The sequence below is a fragment of the Zalophus californianus genome, chromosome 10, assembly GCF_009762305.2.
Source record: "Zalophus californianus isolate mZalCal1 chromosome 10, mZalCal1.pri.v2, whole genome shotgun sequence".
In the NCBI taxonomy this organism is placed as follows: Eukaryota; Metazoa; Chordata; class Mammalia; order Carnivora; family Otariidae; genus Zalophus; species Zalophus californianus.
The window spans coordinates 52,444,665-52,467,099 of record NC_045604.1 but is presented as its reverse complement, the minus strand read 5'-3'; the positions used below and the strand labels follow the sequence as shown (position 1 = coordinate 52,467,099).

Below are 22,435 nucleotides of genomic sequence, written 5' to 3'. Positions count from 1 at the left end.
GAGGCGGAGTTGCCCCACCCTTGCCTGGTCCAGGCTAAATAAGCCACTCGGGTTTGCTCTCGGGAGCTTTTGTTCCCTGGAAGCTTTGTACAGCTTTGGAGGACTAGAGTGAAAATGGCGGCCTCCCAGTCTCTGCCCCGGAGGAGCCAAGAACTCGGGGCCCCACTCCTCAGTGCGCCCTCAGAGAAAAGCAGTCAGTCACTCCTGTCTCCCCGGTCTCCAGCTGCACTCTTTGCTCACCTGGCCTGTGACCGAGCATTTCTATCTCTGGCACCCGACTCTGTGTGGAGTCTCCAAACCCAGCAGATCCCTGCGGTGCACTCCCGCGCTGCTCCTCCCAGGGGAGGAAGGGGAGTCTCCCCAGCTCTGCCGCTTGTTGGGTCCCTGCTGGAGGAGCAGTGGCCCGACTGTGCCGTGGATCTTGGTTTATGGCAACTCCGAGCTGAGAGTCCGCGCCTCGGCTCCGTCTCTGCAGCCGGCTTCCCCGCTCCGATACCTGGGAGCTCTGTCGCACTCAGGCACCCCCGGTCTTTCTGTGACCCCAAGGGTCCTGAGACCACACTGTCCCAGCGAGGGTTCCACCCCCCGCTTAGCCACTGGAGTGATGTTCCTCAGCAGAGCCGACTCCTAAAAGTTCCGATTTTGTGCTCCGTGGCTCTATCACTTGCCAGAAGTGGCCGACGGAGGCCCCCCTCCCCCGCCGTCTATCCTCCCGAATATCGCCTCGGATTCACTTCTCCGCATGTCCTACCTTCCAGAAAGCAGTCGCTTTTCTGTTCAGAGAATTGTTGCTATTCTTTTCTTCCATCTCCTGTTTAGTTCATAGGTGTTCAGAATGGTTTGATCCCTATCTAGCTGAATTCCTTGGACCAGAGGAAATTTAGGTCTCCTACTCCTCCGTCATCTTGCGGAGGTCCTGTCAGCCACTTGTATTCGTAAGTACTATATTGAATAATCTTTGCTTTAAATGTTACCCTGATTTCTTTTAGACAGCCAGGTGTCTTAAGATTGTTGTCATTCTGTGCTCTCTTTTTATTTAGTTTATTGTGGCATTACTTAAGAATAGTCTTTCCTTGGTATCTCTTTTTGTCTTTTAAGATTGGATGAGAACAGATCTCTTTTTAGTTTGTAAATAAATTTATTTCCACATATTTTATACTTGATTGTTTCCCTGACACACTCATTTAAGGGCTGTTGATGGCAGGAACAATACAAGGGCTGATTTGTTTGTTTTGATCTCATGTTGGCAGAAGCTCATTGTAGGTAATAGATGAAACAGCTTGTCTATCAGTAGCCAGTAAATCAGCAAATGTATCAGTTGCCTTAGCAATGCCAAGAGCTACATGGGGATCTGTTTTAGAAATTTGATCATTTCTTGCATGTCCACTTAGCAGTCTCTCTGTCTTCTTAGAGAACATCTTCTGATTTCCTTTTCATTTTTCCTGTGAATCTGAGCTTCCTTCCTCTTTACCTATAAGTGTGCTTTTCTGATGAAATAGTACTGTATGTTGTCCATTTCTGGGACAAAAGAGAAATATTATTCTGTGCTTCCTGCATCAACCTAGTAATGGTTTATGTGTTTTGGGAGAAAGGATTGTAGATCAATTAGTAGGCATAATTTAGCTGTAAAACTAAACATTTCTCTAATGACCTTAAGGTAATTCAAGAGCAGTAGTGACTATTTTGTCTGTTTGGGGTTGGTAAAGGTCTCACAACCCTGTGGAAAATTATTTTCAAAGTTAGTATCCCATCAATGGATAACAGTTACTCGCTTAAAGAAAATCAAGTGTTTTCCATATTTATTTGATAAAGAACTTACATTCATATATAAATGTTACCACCAATTAGATTAAGCCCTACAAATGTCTTTTTTTTATGTCTAAGTTTTAGTCTGTGGTTAGCATGTTAATAAATATATCACATAAATAAATTAAAAGTTCTCCTTCCTGGGGTGCCTGGGTAGCTCAGTCATTAAGCATCTGCCTTCTGCTCAGGTTGTGATCCCAGAGTCCCAGGATCAAGCCCTGCATCGGGCTCTCTGCTCTGCGGGAGGCCTGCTTCTCCCTCTCCCACTCCCCCTGCTTGTGTTCCCTCTCTCACTGTGCTTCTCTCTGTGAAATAAATAATAAAATCTTAAAAAAAAAAAAAAAAGTTCCCCTTCCCTAAACACAGAAGTCATGGATTGAAAAAGATTAAGCATTGTTATTAAGAAATGTCATTTATCTTGTGACTATGGATTCTTATCCCCCATCTCTGTTGAGCCCCATGGCAAATCAGAAGATAGGCCCTCCCATCTTCGATGGACCCAAATACATAAATGTCCAAGAAGAATAATTCTGCACAGAATGAATCTAAGTGATTACCTTGGTCTCTTCAGTCTGCGGCAACAAAAATAGCATTCACTGGGTAGCTTAAACAATTTGTTTCTCATAGTTCTTGAGGCTGAGAAGGTCAAGGTGCTGGCAGGTTCAGTGTGTGGTGTGGGCTTGCTTCCTGGTTCATAGATGGCCGTCCTCTTGCTGTGTCCTCATGTGGTCAAAGAGGAACACTCTGAGATCTCTTTCTCTTTTTTTAAATTAAATTTTAGGTAGTTAACATACAGTACAATATTGGTTTCTGGAGTAGAATTCAGTGATTCATCACTTACATACAAGACCCAGTGTTCATCATAACAAGTGCCCTCTTTAATACCCATCACCCACCTAGCCCATCCCCTACCCACCTCCCTCCATCAACCCTCAGTTTATTCTCTATCGTTAAGAGTCTCTTATGGCTTGTTTCTGTCTCTCCGTTTTTTCTTTTCCCCCTTCCCATATGTTTATCTGTTTTGTCTCATAAATTCCACATATGAATGAAGTCTTATGGTATTTGTCTTTCTCTGACTGACTTAATTTCGCTTAGCATAATACACTCTAGCTCCATCCACGTCATTGCAAATGACAAGATTTCTTTCTTTTTTTTTATTGCTAAGTAACCATTGTGTATATGTAGCACATCTTCTTTATCCATTCATCAGTCAATGGACATTTGGGCTCTTTCCATAGTTGGCTATTGTTGATAATGCTGCTATAAAAATTGGGGTGCATGTATCCCTTCTAATCTGTATGTTTGTATCCTTTATGGTAAATACCTAGTATTGTAATTTCTGGATCATAGGGTAGTTCTATTTTTAACTTTTTGAGGAACCTCCCTACTGTTCTCCAGATTGGCTGCACCAGTTTGCATTCCCACTAACAGTGCAAGAGGATTCCCCTTTCTTTGCATCCTGGCCAACACCTGTTGTTTCTTGTGTTGTTAATTTTAGCCATTCTGACAGGTATGAGGTGGTATCTCATCATGGTTTTGATTTGTATTTCCCTGATGATTAGTGATGTTGAGTATCTTTTCATGTATCTGTTAGCCATCTGGATGTCTTCTTTAGAAATGTCTCTATTCAGTTATTTGTTTTTTGGGTGTTGAGTTTGGTAAGTTCTTTGTAGCTTTTGGATACTAGCCCTTTATCAGATGTGTCATTTGCAAATATCTTCTCCCATTCTGTAGGCTGCCTTTTAGTTTTGTTAATTGTTTCCTTTGCTGTACAGAAGCTTTTTATCTTGATGAAGTCCCAATAGTTCATTTTTGCTTTTGTTTCCCTTGCCTGTGGTGACTTGTCTAGCAAGAAGTTGCTGCAGCCGAGGTCAAAGAGGTTTCTGCCTGTGTTCTTCTCTAGGATTTTGATGGATTCCTGTCTCACATTAAGATCTTTCATCTGGGATCTCTTTTATAAGGACACTAATCCCATTCATGAGAGCTCTATCCTCCTGACCTAATCACCTCCTGATGGCCCCATGTCCTAGTACCATCACATTTTGGATTAGGTTTCAACATACGTATTTTAGGAGGAACACAGTCTATAGCAGTGATATAATACAGGTATTAAGGGTACATATGTATTCAAACAGATTTGGGTTCAAATCCTGGCTCTCGCTTTGTGTCCTTGCCCAAGTTAATTACCTTCTCTAAACCTCACTTATCTCATAAACTTTGTGAGGACTGAGAACATGCAAGAGCATTTAGTGCAGCATCTGGCACATAATAAAGAGGGCAGGCTCTCTCATGCCTTTGTACATGCCTTTCCCCTGCAGCATGCCTAAACAATCTCCATATTCTTCCTTCAAGAATGTGAGGCCAAGTTTGCAGCAATTTTGGTCCCATCCTTCTTATTTTATTTTATTTTATTTTATTTTATTTATTTTATTTTATTTTATATTTTATTTTATTATTTATTTTATTTTATTTATTTTATTTATTTTATTTTTTTATTTTATTTTATTTATTTTATTTTATTTATTTTATTTTATTTTATATTTTATTTTATTATTTATTTTATTTTATTTATTTTATTTATTTTATTATTTTATTTTATTTTATTTATTTTATTTTATTTTATTTTATTTTATTTATTATTTTATTTTATTTTATTATTTTATTTTATTTTATTTTATTTTATTTTATTTTATTTTATTTTGTTAATCACCATACATTACATCATTAGTTTTTGATGTAGTGTTCCGTGATACCTTGTTTGCATATAACACCCAGTGCTCCATTCCATATGTGCCCTCTTTAATACCCATCACCAGGCTAACCCATCCCCCTACCCCCCTCCCCTGTAGAACCCTCAGTTTGTTTCTCAGAGTCCATAGTCTCTCATGGTTTGTCTCCCCCTCCGATTTCCCCCTCCTTCATTTTTCCCTTCCTACTATCTTTTTTTTTTTTTTTGACATATAGTGTATTATTTGTTTTAGAGGTACGCGTCTGTGATTCATCAGTCTTAACACAATTCACAGCGCTCACCATAGCACATTGGGGAGGGTAGGTCCCACCCTTTCTTTCCTTTTCTTTCTTTTTTTTTTTGTAAGATTAAGACATCACCTTGTCTGTGATATCTTCCTTACCTTTAACTCTCCTTTCATGAGGACACTTCCTCACCCTTTCCCTCTGAGCTTCCATCTCTCTGTCAGCACTTCTCTCACTGTGCCCCTTTTCACTGTACATACCGAATTCTTCTACAAGACTCTGAGCTGAGGTGCATGGACAGTATCTTTTCAGCACTGCATCCGCCTCACTAAGTGCAATGTTTGATTACAGAATAGATGCTCAGTAAATATTGACTTGCTGAATGAAAATATGAAGTACTCTTGGGAACCCAGCCAGAAAAGTAGTCTATAGTTCAGAGCAGAGAAAAGAGACAGAATGCAGCCAAAGATTTTTTTCCCCCCAAACTGTTATGAAAATTTTCAAATATATAGAAAAGTACAAAGAACTGTACAGGAAACATCCATCAACCCACCACCTAGGTTTTACAATTAATATTTTGTTACATTTTCTTTGTCACTTACCTATCGATCCATCTACCCTTCTGTTCAATTAATCAATCCATTTTAATATTTTAAGGCATTTCAAAATTGCCTTTGTATGTCTTTATGCCTAATAGTGCAACATGTATATTATTAGCTAGAGCTCAGTATTTGCTAACAGTTTTCTTTTGTAGGTACCATTTACTTTCAGTGAAGTACACAAATATTAGGAGTGCCATTTCATTAATTTTGACAAATGCATATACTTGTGTAATCCAAGACATAGATGTTCTGTCATGTCTTCACAGTTAATCCCTGACCCTTCCCCCAGAAGCAATCTTTGTTTTGATTTTTTTAACCATTTATCGCTTTGATTTATAGAACTTTATATTAGTGGACCCACAGAGGAGAATCATTTTCATGTAAGATGTAGTTCACACAGCATAATAGTTCTGAGATTCTTCCATGTTACAGGTGTACGTGATTCATTACTTTTTGTTGCTGAGGAGTGCTTCGTTGTATGAATACACCACAGTTTATTTATACACTTCCTGATAAGGGATATCTGAGGCTGCTTACAGTTTGGGGCTATTATAAATAAAGCTGCTAGAAATGTGTCTTAGCCCTATATCAGTCTTTCTTGTATACATTTGCATTCATTTCTCTTGGATGAATACATAGATGTGGAATTGCTGAGTCATAAGGTAGGTGTATGTTTAGTTTTCTAGAAAACTGTCAGAAAATTTTACAAAGTAGTTTTACTGTTTTATACTCCTACCAACAATGTTTGAGAATCCAAGGATACTAGCGTTAGATGTACCAGTCTTTTTAATTTTAGTTTCTGGTGGCTATGTACTAATGTCTCACTGTGGCTCTAATTTCATTTTAATATATTGACTAATGATGTTGAACACTTGGCGCTGTTTTTACTGGTCATTCATAGATAACCCTTTGTGAAGTGTCTCGTCAAATCTTTTGTTTTTAAACTTGAGTTGTTTGACATTGAGTTGTAGATGTCCTTTATGTATATGATGCACGACTTTTTCCAGATATGTTTGCAAATATTCTCACAGTCTGTGGTTTACCTATTTATTTTCTTAACAGTGTCTTTTCATCATTGGAGGTTTTTTAAATTTTATAATGTGTACTGTATCAGTTAATTCTTTTATAGTTAGTGCTTCTGTGTCCTAAGAAACCTTTGCCTTAACCAAGTTACAAAGATACTCTGTTTTCATTGAGTAGCCTCATAGTTTTAGTTTTATGTTTAGAACTGTGATAAGTCTGAAATTAATTTTTGTGTATGAAGTGAGGTAGGTATCAAGGTTCATTTATTTTCCCCATATGGATATCCAACTTTTTGAGTACATTCATTGAAACAATTTTCATATACTTACATGTTTCCATGTATAAACAATTTTATTTTCCTCATTGTATTATCTTGGTAACTTTGTGGAAATCAAATGACTTTTTAAGTGTGCTTATAGTTCTAGACTTTTTATTATTTACTGATTTTTTTGTCTATCCTTGTATCAGTTTTATACTGTCTTGAATATTGTAATTTTACTGTAAGTATAGTAACGGCTTCTCTTCTGTTACTCCTTTTTCCAGAATTTCCACTCTCACTTTCTAGCTGTTACCCTAATCTGTTCTCTGGTTCTTCAAGCCAATAACACTGCAGTTTTATGTCCAAGTTTTAGCTGTCCAATGTGGTATCACTGCTCTTCAGTAAAAGCCATAAAGAATGGGAATTTTACCCAGTGTCATTCCCCTCTTCTTAGTTTATTCTCCACTCCAGTTTCTGACTGCTTTCGTTTAGTTCATCAATGTTTTCAGGTAACTGTTGTTATGTATTTGTCCAGATATAGTTTAAGTTTGTTGCCAGAGGGAAGGTTGGCCCAGTAGGAGCTACTGTTCCATTATAGAAGTGGTGGTTTTAAAACCCAGGTAGTTTTTAAAAGTCAGAGTGAGCAGGCATCTGGCCAGAGATGCAATTAAAGTAAGGAATGGGGAGAGGTTTGGTGCAAAGAGGAGCAAGTTTTGAATAGAGGGAAAGGATTCAGTTCACCTCAGTTAGAGAAGGCTTAGACTAAAGCCAAATGGTGCTTGGAAAAACTCCAAGGGAAAGAACTTGCTAGAACACTGTTTTTAATTTATTTTATTTTATTTTTAATTAAAGATTTTATTTATTTGAGAGAGAGAGAGAGCGCAAGCACGAGTAGTGGTGGGGCAGAGGGAAAGGCAGAGGGAGAAACAGACCCCCCAGATGGAGGACTGGCTCCCAGGACCCCGAGATCATGACCTGAGCAGAAGTCAGACACTTAACTGACTGAACCACCCAGGTGCCCCTAGAACACTGTTTTTTAAACTGGAAATTATAAAATCAATTTAGTAGATGGCCTCTGGAAGGTCATTTTTGCTTCTAACTTAAAACTGTAAAACAAGTAGAAAGTAAGATCATTGCATATCTGATCTGTACTTTCATCCTGAGCTCTCTAATTAGAGACTAGTCTCTGGAGTCACTGAATTCATACCTTCTCTGTCTGATGTGTCATGGACCTTTATTTTCTGTTGGACTTATATGCTGAGCATATAAACAGCACACTTCTCAATAGACATTAAATATACCGCTGTAAATAGATCAAACATTGGTTAAAATGATGTCAGGTTTGATGAAGCATGACTGGCTTTTGGAGATCCATAGTTTTAAGGAATCCTTAACTGGCATCTTTCATGGGGGAGGGGAAGCCTTGAAAATATATTCATCATTCATGTAACATGCTCTCTCATCAACAAATCCCAGAGTTCCTTCTTCATGAAAAAGGTAGTGACGGAGCACTATCAGGAATGCTTCAAATTGGGATAGTATTAGAACCTTTTGCTTCTTTCTTCCTTTTTTGTTCCTTTTCTATTCTCTCTGTAACTCTTCTTCCAACCCCTAATGTACACATCCATGATGAGGTCTGGATAAAAGTACAAATTAAGCAATCAGAACTATAACTGTATAAATCAAAATTAAATAAGTAAAAGGATGCTAATGCATCTTTCAATTTTTAAAATTAGGCAGAGCTCTGGAAATTGGTGATAATGAAGAAAAAGCTCCTTTCAGATTCATTAGGTAATGTTTCCATGATCTAATTTTTCTCTCATTAGAAGAGAGTGTGATAATATCATCATTAGCAGAAGAAGGTTAAAAGAGAACAATAGTACTTCAAAAGACACCATTAGGAAGGTGAAAAGGCAGGGCACAGACAGGGAGAAAATACTGACAACACATATGTCTGACAGTGGATTCGTGAACAGAATGTATCAAGAACTCCAATGAATCAACAGTAATAAGACAAACAACCTAATTAAACAAATGGGCAAGAGCTTGAAGAGACAGTCACAAAAGAATATATATCAATTGCCTAAAAGCAATGATAATACACTCTACGTTGTTAGCATTCAGGGAAATGCAAATCAAAACCACAGGGATTAATAAAAGGAAAAAGACTGGCAGTATCAGATATTGACAAGGATGTGAAGCAGTGAGTACTCATAGTTTGCTGCTATACATGTAATGCTTGAGTTACAACCACTTTGGAAGACACATTGGCAATTTGTTATAAAGTTAAACATGCACTTATCATTTAAACCTTGAACTTCCACTCCTGGGTATTTACTTAAAGAGAATAAAAACCTATATCCATTAAAAAAAAAAAAAACCCTTGTGTATACATAACAGCTTTATTCATACTAACCAAACATGAGAAAACCCAAATGTTCAACAGGAGAAAGGATAAGCAAATTGTGGTATGTTTACACAGTGGAGTACTACTCATCAGTGAAAAGGAATGACCTACTGATGCATGCAACAACATGGAAGAATCTCCGAAACATTATACTGAGTAAAAGAAGCCAGACACAAAAGAGTTTATATTATATGATTGCATTTGTATAAGATTGTTTTAAAAATGCAAAGCTAATAATATATTGTGATAAAAATCAGACCAGTGGTTGTCTGGAGTGGAGGTGGTTGACTGCAAAGAGGCATGAGGGACGTTGTGGAATGATGGAAATATTCTGTAACGATGCAGTTACGTAAATGTAATTATGTACTTATAAATCCCAACTCAAGGACTAATGTATGCATTTCACTGGATACAAACTCTATTTTAAGAAAGGTTTTTTTTAGAAAAAAAAAAAGTAGTTCCAGACCCATACTCTGACTACCTTGGCATATGGAAGCTACCACACTTAGCCTCCTCCCTGTGGTAACTCTTCCTAGTAATCTTTAATAATCACTGCCCTGGACAGAGACAGTTTTTATACTCACAAAATCATAATGCATTTTATTAAGCACATGAAATGGAAAATCCCTCACTGAAATGAAGCACAACACATAGATTGGGATCCATGGAATGGGATACATGTCCAGGATTCAAACAGCACAGTTGGGATGTTTGTTTTTGCATTAGAACTCCCACATCAACTCTAGAACCTTCCCACCCTCTACAAATCATAATGGAGCTTTTAAAATTAGGTGCTCTGAGCATCTCTTTATTCCAGATTCTAAAGATGAACCTGGGGATAATGGGACATCTAGAATTGCTTTAGGAACTGTGCAACATCTTTGGGGGATCCCACTGTGCTAATGACTCACACATTTAAGTTGAAGTATCACTGAAATTGTGATGGACAGCTCAGGGTCAAGATCAGGCAGCAGCCTGATATTAACTTATGTTAAAATCTGTGAATGTTTATAGTACTTCTTTCTCTTCATCTTTTCTCCAGGCCTACTCTGTCTACGATGAAGACATTGGGTACTGTCAAGGACAGTCTTTTCTGGCTGCTGTATTACTGCTGCATGTGAGTAATTTTCCATGTGATAAATGGCATGGTGCTGCCAAGTTCATTTTATTTTCTACTTGGTTTTGTTCTTCCTTCCTATTTTCTACTTATCTGATGGAGATTACACATGGCACATCTTTTTTAAAAGGTACCTTTGGTGATAAAGAGATCTGATGTCAGATACAGGACAGTTTCTCAATTGAATTAATAATGCTGACAAGAAGGAGATAAATTGCTTATTTGGAGTTATTTTTAATGAGAACCCTCTAGAATTAAAGAAGTCAATGTAACTGCTCAGATACAAGCAGGACTAGAACCATTATGAAGGAATACGGCAAGGAAGTCTTATCTTTTCTGCGATTTATTTTTGTATACTCTTTTTCCTCTTAGTCACCTTCATTTAACAGAACACTTACTGATCATCAGTCTGTCAGGACTAAGCTAAGAAGTGGGATTACAAATATGAATAATTTATCATTTGTGTTCTCAAAGGCCTCAGAATGGGGCACAAGTACTGTAGGCACATACTTATTATTTTTATCCTTTTGACGTGTCTTTATTGATTTTCCTGATGTTCACTAAAAAACGTAGAGTGTGCCAAGTAAAAGCAATACACAGAGTAAGAGTATAGAGAGGAGAATTACCCAACCCAACTCTACCGGAACGTTCAGGAAAGACTTTCTGGGGGAGATGGTATCCTTGCCCAGACAGAAATAATTGAGGTTGCAAAAGGGAGGGAGTAGAGATAGCTAAATAAGAGGAACAACATGAGCAAATATATGGAAACACAAAAGGTCCCAGCATATTAAGGGAACAGTATGAAATTACAGTTTCTGTTCAGTTACTATAGGAAATGTATGCAAAGACAGGTATGAGATAAAAATGTTCAGATGGGCAGGGACCAAATCATAAAGACTCTGTAATCATGTCAAGAAAGGCGGGCTTTATTCTAAAGCTAGAGAGGAGCCATTGATCAGTTTGAAGCAAGGGAAGGACAGTTAGATATTCATTTCAGATAAATTCTTCTTATACCCTTGTAGAGGGTGAAATTAAAGGAGACAAGCAGCAGCAGAGAGACCAGTTAGGAAATATCAACCTAATGAGAGATGTTGAGACCCAGAGAAAAAGAAGCTTAATTAAGAAACATGCAGGAGAAGATGGCGGAGGAGTAGGAGACCTGGATTTCGTCTGGTCTCAGGGATTCAGCTGAATAGGGATCAAACCATTCTGAACACCTGCGAACTCAACAGGAGATCGAAGAAGAGAGTAGCAACAACTCTCTGAACAGAGAAACGACCACTTACTAGAAGGTAGGACGTGCGGAGAAGTGAATCCGAGGCGATATTCGGGAGGATAGACGGCGGGGGAGGGGGCCTCCGCCGCTTCTGGCAAGTGATAGAGCCGCGGAGCACAAAATTGGAACTTTTAGAAGTCGGCTCCGCTGAGAGACTTCGCTCCAGTGGCTAAGCTGGGGGTGGAACCCTCGCGGGACAGTGTTTTCTCAGGACCCTTAGGGTCACAGAAAGACCGGGGGTGCCTGAGTGCAGCAGAACTCCCAGGTATTGGAACAGGGAAGCCAGCTGCAGAGACAGAGCCGAGGCACGGGCTCTCAGCTCGGGGTTGCCATAAACCGTGATCCGCGGCCCAGTTGGGCCACTGCTCCTCCAGCAGGGACCCAACAAGCAGCAGATCTGGGGAGACTCCCCTTCCTCCCCTGGGAGGAGCGGTGCAGGAGCGCACCGCAGGGATCTGCTGGGTTTGGAGACTCCACACGGGGTCGGGTGCCAGAGATAGAAACGGCCGGTCACAGGCCGGGTGAGCATGGAGTGCCGCAGGAGACCAGGGAGACGGGAGTGACTGCTTTTCCCTGGGGGCGCACTGAGGAGAAGGGCCCCGAGTTCTCGGCTCCTCCGGGTGGAGATTGGGAGGCCACCATTTTCACTCTGGTCCTCCAAAGCTGTACCGAGAGCTTGCAGGGAACAAAAGCTCCTGAGAGCAAATCCTAGCAGGTTGCTTAGCCTGGACCGACAAGGGCGGGGCAATTCCACCTCCGGCAGAGACAATTGGGAACCACGGCAACAGGCCCCTCCCCCTGAAGATAGCAGGAACAGCCAGCAAGCCAAGACCGAGTTTACTGATCAAGGAGAATGGGAGAACGCCAGCGCTAGGGGAATACTGCACATAGAATTCATGGCTTTTTTTTACCATGATTCATTAGTTTTTCAGAGTTAATTTTTTTTAACTTTTTAAAAAAATTTTTTTTCCCCTTTTCAACCAATATCTTATCAATCCCTTTTTTAAAAAAACATTTTTTATTTTTCATCTTTAGAGTCATATTTTATCCCTTCATAGTAGTTACCCTTCTTTTTGGCATATATATGTAAGTTGTTCTCTCTTTAAAATTTTGAGATACAGTTTCTTCTAACAGATCAAAATATACCCTAAATCACTAGTGTATAGCTTTGTTCTAGTCTCCTGACTGATGACATTCTCTCTTTTTCTTTTAAATCTTTTCTTTTTTCAAACAACTTTTTATCTTATCAATTCCTTTTATAAAATCTTTTATACTTTTCATCTTTACAGTCATCTTCCATCCCTTCATTGTATCAACCCTTATTTTGTACATATATAAGTCTTTCTTCCTTTAAAATTTTAGGAGGTACTTTTTTCTAACAGACCAAAATATGCCCAAAATCTAATGTGTGGCACTGATCTATGCACTAGCCAGATCATATTTGATCATAGTCTGTTTTTTTTGTATTGTTCTGTTTTTGTTTTTACCTTTTCTTTTTTTTTTCTCTTTTTTCTTTCTTTCCCTTTATTTTCCCCTGGTTTCAGGTCTTTTCTGATTTCTATAGAGTATATTTGCTGGGGACGTTGTTAACCTGTTAGCATTTTGTTCTCTCATCTATTCTCCTCTGGACAAAATGACAAGACGAAAAAAATCACCTCAGCAAAAAGAACAAGAGATAGTACCATCAGCCAGGGACCTACTCAATATGGACATTAGTACGATGTCGGACCTAGAGTTCAGAATCATGATTTTAAAGATACTAGCTGGGCTTGAAAAAAGCGTGGAAGTTATTAGAGAAACGCTTTCTGGAGAAATAAAAGAACTAAAATCTAACCAGGTCGAAATCAGAAAGGCTATTAATGAGGTGCAATCAAAAATGGGGGCACTAACTGCTACGATAAATGAGGCAGAAGAGAGAATCAGCGATATAGAAGACAAAATGATGGAAAATAGAGAGGCCGAGAAAAAGAGAGAAAATCTATAAAGAACTTATCAAACTCAACACCCAAAGAACAAATAATCCAATCAAGAAATGGGCAGAAGACATGAACAGACAGTTTTCCACAGAAGACATCCAAATGGCCAACAGACACATGAAAAAGTGCTCAGCATCACTCCAAGAAGTGGTATATATATACAATGGAATATTATGCAGTCATAAAAAGGAATGAGATCTTGGCCATTTGCAACGACATGGATGGAACTGGAGGGTGTTATGCTGAGTGAAATAAGTCAATCAGAGAAAGACATGTATCATATGACCTCACTGATATGAGGAATTCTTAATCTCAGGAAACAAACTGAGTGTTGCTGGAGTTGTGGGGGGTGGGAGGGGATGGGGTAGCTGGGTGATAGACATTGTATAGGGTATGTTCTATGGTGAACGCTGTGAATTGTGCAAGACTGTTGAATCACAGATCTGTACTTCTGAAACAAATAATGCAACATATGTTAAGAAAAAAGAAAAAGAAGAAGATAGCAGAAGGGGAAGAATGATGGGGAGTAAGTCAGAGGGGGAGACAAACCATGAGAAACGATGGGCTCTGAAAAACAACCTGAGGGTTCTAGAGGGGAGGAGGGTGGGGGGATGGGTTAGCCTTGTAATGGGTATTAAAGAGGGCACATTGTGCGTGGAGCACTGGGTGTTATGCACAAACAATGAATCATGGAACACTACATCAAAAACTAATGATATAATGTATGGTGATTAACATAACAATAAAAAATTTTAAAAGTGCCAAAAAAAAAAAAAAAACATGCAGGAGGCAAAATTGGTAAGTTTTATCGAAGGGATTGACAAAGGAAAAGTCAAAAGTAACATGTCTACTTTTCTAGCTTTGGTGACTGGATGACTTGTGGTATTTTTTTTTTCTTTGACCTATGGCATTTTTAGTTCAGATAGAAAATTCATCCATTGAGATTGAATGGAGAAACATGATTAGGAGTTGATGATGAATTTTATTTTGAATTCTTTGAGTTTGGGATATTTTGGGGACATCTGAGTGAAGCTGTCCACCAACAAGGTGGATGCTGGAGACTGATGCTGAGGGAGAAACCATAGCTGAAGTCACGAGAGTGGATCAGATCATTTAAGAAAAAGAAATAGAATTCCAGAGCCCAGGAATTCCATATATTTAAAGGGCTGATGAGGAACAGGAGTTCCTGGGGAATTTCTGATTTTCAGTAAGGAGGAAGCAGTGTCTTCCGTCAAATGCAGCAAAGAGGTTGAGCAAGTTTAAAGCAAAAGTTTGCATTCTGGAAATGAAGAGTGAGTATAGTAAATTCACGGTCCTAATTCTGATAACTTGATTTAATGATAATGTATACAATGGTTCTGTTGTGAAAATCACTTTATTTAACTTTGATTTCTTCTTCTGTTGCGTTATCATCTGTTTATGGTCTTCTTGATCTTTTCCTTGTTATCCTTCTTTCTTTGACATCTCCCTGGCCCATCTTCTTGTTATTCCCTTGATTCCTTTAATCAAGCACTCTATGGCCACAAATTCCCAGGGCCCTTGTTCTGCTACTAAACCTACCTAGTGTCTAACATAGTCAGCTCTCTTATGCAGGGGGGCTGGAGACTGCACCCAGTGACATGAGTGTGTTCACCAAGTTTCAGAATCACCTTTCCTCTAATCACTCTGATGAGAAGCCAAAGTGGAAGCCATGGGTGGTGAAATTTTGTCTTCCACAAAGTAATCTTTGCATATATCAGTTTAGCATTTTGGACCTGTAGCCTTGTTAAACACATTACAATATGTTGATTAAACTGCAGTGAGAAGGGGCGCCTGGGTGGCTCAGTTGGTTAAGCGACTGCCTTCGGCTCAGGTCATGATCCTGGAGTCCCGAGATCGAGTCCCGCATCGGGCTCCCTGCTCAGCAGGTAGTCTGCTTCTCCCTCTGACCCTCCCCCCTCTCATATTCTCTCTCTCTATCTCATTCTCTCTCTCAAATAAATAAATAAATAAATAAATCTTTAGGAAAAAAACTTCAGTTAGAAGAACATCTCTCTAAGATATCTGTTCTCAGATTTAACAGAGGGTTAGTTAAGTATGAGTTCATATTTATTTGGAAATACTTCCCCACAAAAAAAAGTCGGTAATCCAAATAACTAGAAAACTCCAATACCTAGGATTTTTTTCTGCATTGTCTACCCTCATATTGTAAGGATCACATGCCAAGTCAGCCCTCTAAAACTGCTTTCGAACTATGTCTCAAGATGGATAGACATTCAGTCCAGTTTCTCATACTTTCTACAATAATAGAATTATGCAGTTCTTGCCATGGCTTATAAAAATAACTGGAAATATAGAAATACCTTCAGAAGCCTTAAGGAAAGTTTCACTAATATTCAGCATAGTGCTAATGAGAAACATATTATTGTAATTGTTAATTGAGAGTATATGCGATAATTTTTTTTTAAAGATTTTATTTATTTATTTGACAGAGAGAGAGGGAACACAAGCAGGGGGAGTGGGAGAGGGAGAAGCAGGCCTCCTGCGGAGCAGGGAGCCCGATTTGGGGCTCAATCCCGGGACCCTGAGATCATGACCTGAGCCGAAGGCAGACACGTAACAACTGAGCCACCCAGGCACCCTGCGATAATTCTTTTAATCAGCATATTCCATTAACTGATCAACCCATCCATTAATGAATTCTAATGAGAGAAATTAACTGTAATTTTTTTTCTTTTTCATATTTTTGTCTCTATGGTTTAAACAGGTAGAAGAATACAGTCTAGCTGAAATAATTCATCAAATACACTATCTCAAGTTCTAGGGGTGTTACTAATTTTTTATCGGTTACATAAGCAGTTGCTTCTTTCTGCTGCCAGACATCCTTTGGCAGCTCCATATTAATCACTGTCAGAACCTGATTCTTTTGGGGATGCTGTCTTTTCCTCCCCCATGGTCATTTATATTTCACATTCACTGCCTACGAGGAAAGAAAGATCAAAAATGAAAGTATTCAAAAACAAAAGTTTAGAATTTTTAAGGTTTTCCATTGTCTAAGTAGTTTTAAGAAATAATTAGCTCTCTTGGTGCTTGAAAATTTCCCGATGCTTTGATAATAGTTTTGTAATTTGTATTTTAAGCAGTAGAAAACTAGTTTATCACAGTAGTTGCTATTATATGTATTGATAGAATTACAGGAAATTTATCTTTTATAGTTGGTGAAGAATGTTATAGCACAGATAAGTAATATCCTCATTGTAGTATTAATCATTGCTTATTTGGAAATATAATAAATAATGTCCTTTTATATATTTCATTTATTCTAAAAATCATATAAAATATTTTAAATAATTTTTAACTCAGTATATTTTTCTAACATATTTACTGTCAAGTAGTTTTAAATTTTTTTATGTAACATATACTTTCCTTGACCTTCAGAAAATCATGTTCCTTTTTAAGGTTAAATTACTGTATGTATACTACTATGGGCATTTGGAAGTTTTCCAACTGCAGAAAGGATTATTTTTGGATAATCCAGAATGTTTAAAATTATTGAATTTTTAAAAAAACACTGTGACTAGGCACAATTCCTTTGGAAACCAAAGGCTTTATCTGACAAAGATACGCATACCCAGCAATTCCACTCGTAGATACTCATCCTAGTCAAATTTACGCACATGTATACCAAAAATTGTGTATTAGAATTGTCCCAGGATCAGTGTTTATAACAAACAACTCAATGTCCACTATTAGAATGTTTAATACTAGAATTGTAATTAGACATTAAAATGGAAAAATTGTGATATATTTAATAGTAGAACACTATATAACAATGAAATGAATGTTTTACACTACATAAGTTAATGCTAATGAATCACACAAACATAAGGTTTAGTAAGAAAGCAAAGTATACTTGGTATCACTTGGTATGATCCATTTCATATAAAGTTCCATAGCAGACAAAACTAAATTCTATTTGTAGGATGCTACCTAGATGCAAAATATAAATAACACCAATGAAGTGATTATTGATAAAGTCAGGATAGTGATTTCTTGACAAATTGGTAGTCATGATTGGGGCGGGACATACAGGGATCTTCAAGAATATTGAAAGTATTCTGTCTTAACCTGGGTGGTAGTTACACTTGTCTTTATAATTATTTGGTTTTACTTTATGATCAAGTTATTTATTAAAGTATACATTTAACTTTTATGCATTTTTGTGGGTTGCATTTAAAAATGAAGTAAAGTTTAAAAATTACAAATCCTTTACTGCAATCCCCCAGAAAAGATAGGTTTAAGGTAAGATTTCACCAGTGGACTTAAGAAATGAGAAACAGGGCTACTTCTTAGTTTTCCTAAAAGATTTCCACAGAATCCAAGGTACAAGATCCCTGGAGGACTCTGATTGGCCTATCTTGGGAACCTGCTGCCATCCCTGAATCAGTTACGAGGCCAGGACAGTATGATATTCTGATTGGCTTGGCCCATGTCTTGAGTCCGTCTTGTTGCTGATAGTGAACTGGATCAGCTTCTCCCTACAGGGAAAGGGTATTTGATTCTAGATGAGAGCAAGATAGGATGCTAGACAGATACATCACATCATCTACTAGTGATATCTTTACTACAAGAGTTTTAGTGTATTTTAAATAAATCCTTCTATACTCCCAAATCACTTTTTCCTTAAAATACAAGAAATTTTCCTGTTCTAAGTTAATTCTTTTATCAGTGCTTTTGAGCCATTTCTCAACATCTCCCTGTGAGTAAATACACTCAAGACATTTTACCTTTAAAAAATACTCTCTTGGAGGGGCGCCTGGGTGGTTCAGTTGGTTAAGTGTCCCACTCTTGATTTCAGCTCAGGTCATGATCTTAGGGTTGTGAAATCGAGCCCCTCATCAGGCTCCATGCTGGATGTGGAGTCTGCTTAAGATTCTCTCTCTCTCCCTTTGCCCCTCCGCCTCCCATGTGCATGCACGCATGCGCTCTCTCTCTGTCTCTCAAAAAAAAAAAACAAAAATCTCTCTTGATCTCCCATTAACTACTATCTTAGGTTTCTTAAAGCTGAACTCCTTCACAGATAAATAAAAGCATGACTATGAATTTGAATTGTGGTTTAATACCTTTCAAGTTCTATGACCTTCGACAAGTTTCCTAAACTCTTTGATCTTCAGTTTCTTCATTTATTAAATGGAGATAATATTATCATTTTTCCAGGATTTTTGTGAATATTGAATACTTTATGTTATCAATGTAAAGGGTCTTATTTTGTATCTGGCACAAAAAAGAATGCAATCATGGGATTAAATCCAGGCTTTACTTAATAGATGTGTAATTATTGGAAAATCACTTAACTTCTCTGAACTTCACCAGTTAATATTAAAAATGTAAAAATAATACCTACTTTACAGAATTTTTATGAGGATCAAATGGGGTTATGAATGAATGCCTCTAATAATGTTGTTTGCTGCTATTTGTTCTAGAATTGCCTTAATTATTTGCCTAGCCTTTCCTTTTGGACCCTTGTCCCACTAGCTTAAATTGATTACATACAGCACACTAATGTTATACAATATGTTTTATGGTTTATAAATAGACATTCAGTTTAAATGTATTTTAGTATATATTTGATTTAAAAGGAAAATGAAAAGCTAGAAGTTTTCATTTTATTTGCTTTTCATATTGTAAACAGAAAATGAACACTCATGAGTTCATGATTTTCAGAGTTCTCACTAGCATTTACCTTTGTTGAAGAAAATGAAAAATTAGTGAATTTTCATTGCCTTCATGGAAAAACAGATTTATTACAAAAACATGTGAAACACAGTCATGCAGAACAGAAAATTTAGTTTTATCCAAATAAGGGGATTATTTTATATTATCAACATGTAATTTTACTTTGAAATACATCTTGATGTGTTACATCAGGTGGGCCTTAAGGACTTTTGAAGTACTTAGACCTGCTTTGTTTTATGATTAATTGCAGAAAGAAGTAGTGAAGCTTGGAGACTGTCTCCATTCAGTGTTAGTACAGATGGCAGATCCTTATCAACATTTGTTACCAAACAATGATTACATCATGATTGATTCTCAGATTATGCATGTGAGGCAGGTATTTGGTTTTGTATTTCATAGAACCATGGATTCTATTTTGATATCTCAAATTATAATATTTTAATATTTATCTACTCCTTTCCCCAGTAAAACAACACTGATTCTATGACAAAGCTCCTATACACAACAAAGATGGATATTCAATATTAGGGATCCACTGTGTTCCAACATCTTTTTTTTTTTTTTTAAGATTTTTATTTATTTATTTGTCAGAGAGAGAGAGAGAGCACAAGCAGGGGGAGCAGTAAAGGGAGAGGGAGAAGCAGGCTCCTCACTGAGCAAGAATCCCGATGTGGGACTCAATCCCAGGACCCTGGGATCATGACCTAAGCCGAAGGCAGACGCTTAATGACTGAACCACCCAGGCATCCCGTGTTCCAACATCTTAATATTGTTTTAAACAATATATTGGTTGGCAGTTCTGCCTGATTTGGATCCCTATTCAATGGGCCAGACTGGCTATGGAACCTATGGAACCCTGCTCAGGCAGGGAAGCAAATTCATAGCCCCACCCTGTTGCTGAGCTTAGCCTTCAGTCTTGACCCTATAAGAAGCCTGACCAGAGAATCTGAGCTGCTGCAGACCCCATCCTATAGCCCCACTCAAGTGGAGACCCAAGTCAGCAGCCCTGCCCAACTGTTGAACATAGCCTCTGGCCTTTAAATGACCCTGGGCAGCCTCAAAGCCTAGCCTACAATACCACCAAGCCAGAGTGCCCAGCCTGCAGTCTTGCCCAGCCACAGAGCCCAGGCTACACTCCTACCCAATTCCTGAACATAGCCTGCAGCCTCACCTGATCAGGAAGCCTGGACAGTAATTCCACCTGACCATAGAACAGTCTCTAGCCTCACTCAACTGTGGGATACAGCTGGAGACCCTTGCTGACCAGAGAGCTCAACCAGTTACCTTGGCCAACAGCAGAGCACAGCCAATAGCTTGCCTGATTGTGAAGCCAAGCCTGTGGTCCTGCCTAACTTTGGGATACAGCCTGGGGCCTCACCTGAACACAAAGTCCAGCCCACAGCACCATCTGGTCTGGCACAACCTGAGACCCCAGGAGCTCCTGACCAGGAGCTATTTCAGAGCTCAACCCATAACACTGCCTAATGGTGGAGTCTAACTAGTGGCACCACCCTGCCAAGGAAGGTAGCCTCTGATCTTGTTCATCTGAAAGTGATTGCAGAGCCCAGCTAGTGGCCCCACCCGAGTGGAGCTTGGCCAGGAGCCCCACCTAGTCAGACAGCCCACCCACTGGTCCTACTTGAATGTTGAGCATAGCCAGTAGGCTCACCCAACTGTGTAGCCCAGCCAGTACCATCCCCCCTGGCCTTAAAGCCTGAGCAGTGGCCTCACTCAGTTAGATTGATAGCAAGCCCTGCTTGCCCATGAATACTACCAACTGGTCCATCCAGTACCCTAAGCTGAGCTAACTGGTGAAGGTTTTTCCATGCCAAAGCAAACTGTAATATGTGGAAGAGGAGACCACTTACTCAAGTATGCAGATAACAATGCAAGGAATCAAGAATCATGAAGAATCAGGTAAACATGATACCACCAAAGGAAACTAAAATATCTCAAATAACTAACTCTAAAGAAACCCAGATCTATGAACTGTCTGACAAAGAATTTAGAATTCAGAATAATCCCTTTAAAGAAGTTCAATGAACTACAAGAACACACAGATCACTAAATAAAATTAGGAAAAGAAAATGAAATCAACAAAGAAATAGAAACCATCAAAAAGCAGATTCTAGAGCTAAAGAATACAATGACTGAACTGAAGACTAATGGAAAGCTACAAAAGACTCGACCAAACATAAGAAGGAATCGGTGAACTAGAAGATAGGTCGTTTGAAACTATCAAGTCAGAGGGGCAAAAAGAAAATGAAAAAAAGTGAAGAAAGCCTACAGGACTTATGGGACACCATCACATGAAACAATATATACATTATGGGAATCCCAGAAGGAAATTAAAAAGAGACAGAAAGTCTGTTTAAAGCAATAATGGCTATCAGCCTTCTGAACTTGGGGATACAAAAGGACTTCCAGATTTATGAGGTCCAGAAGACTCTAGATGGTTAGAATCTGAACAGGGTTATAACAAGACACATTATAATTAAGTTGTCAAAAATCAAAGAGAATTTTGAGAGCAGCAAGAAGAAAGCTACTCATCACATGCAAGGGAACTCCCCATATGTTTCTGAACAAAAACATTGTAGGTTAAGAAAGAGTGGGATGATATATTCAAAGAATGTATTGAAAGAAAAAGAATATTATATCTAGCAAAGCTAACCTTCAAAAATGAAGGAGAGATACTTTCCCAGACAAACAAAAGCTGAAGGTGTTCATCATCACTAGACCTCCCTACAATAAATGCTAAAGGGTGTTCATCAAGCTGAATTAAAAGGATGCTCAATAACAACATAACAAACATAACATGTTTGTAAAAACATGTGAATGTGTAAAATTCACTGGTAATGGTAATTAAGTAGTCAAAGTCAGATTATGTAATATGTAATGATAGTACATAATTCACTTATAACTCTTGTATAAAGTTAAAAAAACAAATATATTAAAAATAACCATAACTACAGTAATTTTTCCTACACAATATAAAAAATGTATACTGTAACATAAGTAACCTAAAGTGTGAGGTGGGGGAGAAGTAAAAGTATCAAGTTTCTGTATACTATCAAAGTTAAGTTTTCATAAACCTAAAATAGGTTGTTATAACTATAAGACATTTTAAGTAAGTTTCATGGTAACCATAAAGCAAAAACTGACAGTAGATTCACCAAAGATAAAGAGAAAACATTCTGCTACAGAAAGTCATTAAATCATGAAGGAAGACAGCAAGAGAGAAAGCAAGAATCAAAGTACCTACAAAATAGAATACAGCAAAA

The 22,435-nt window shown here is 38.2% G+C and overlaps 1 protein-coding gene across 5 annotated transcripts in view; it reads left to right on the top strand.

Moving 5' to 3' along the window:
* The window catches only part of RABGAP1L (RAB GTPase activating protein 1 like), a 758,983-nt gene that overhangs the window by 470,451 nt on the left and 266,097 nt on the right, over nucleotides 1-22,435 (top strand). For all 5 annotated transcript variants that reach the window (XM_035722282.1, XM_027611227.2, XM_027611226.2 and 2 more), the window contains one exon: nucleotides 10,113-10,187. In XM_035722282.1, the coding sequence (XP_035578175.1) occupies nucleotides 10,113-10,187 (75 nt within the window). The remainder of the gene's footprint in view (nucleotides 1-10,112; nucleotides 10,188-22,435) is intronic.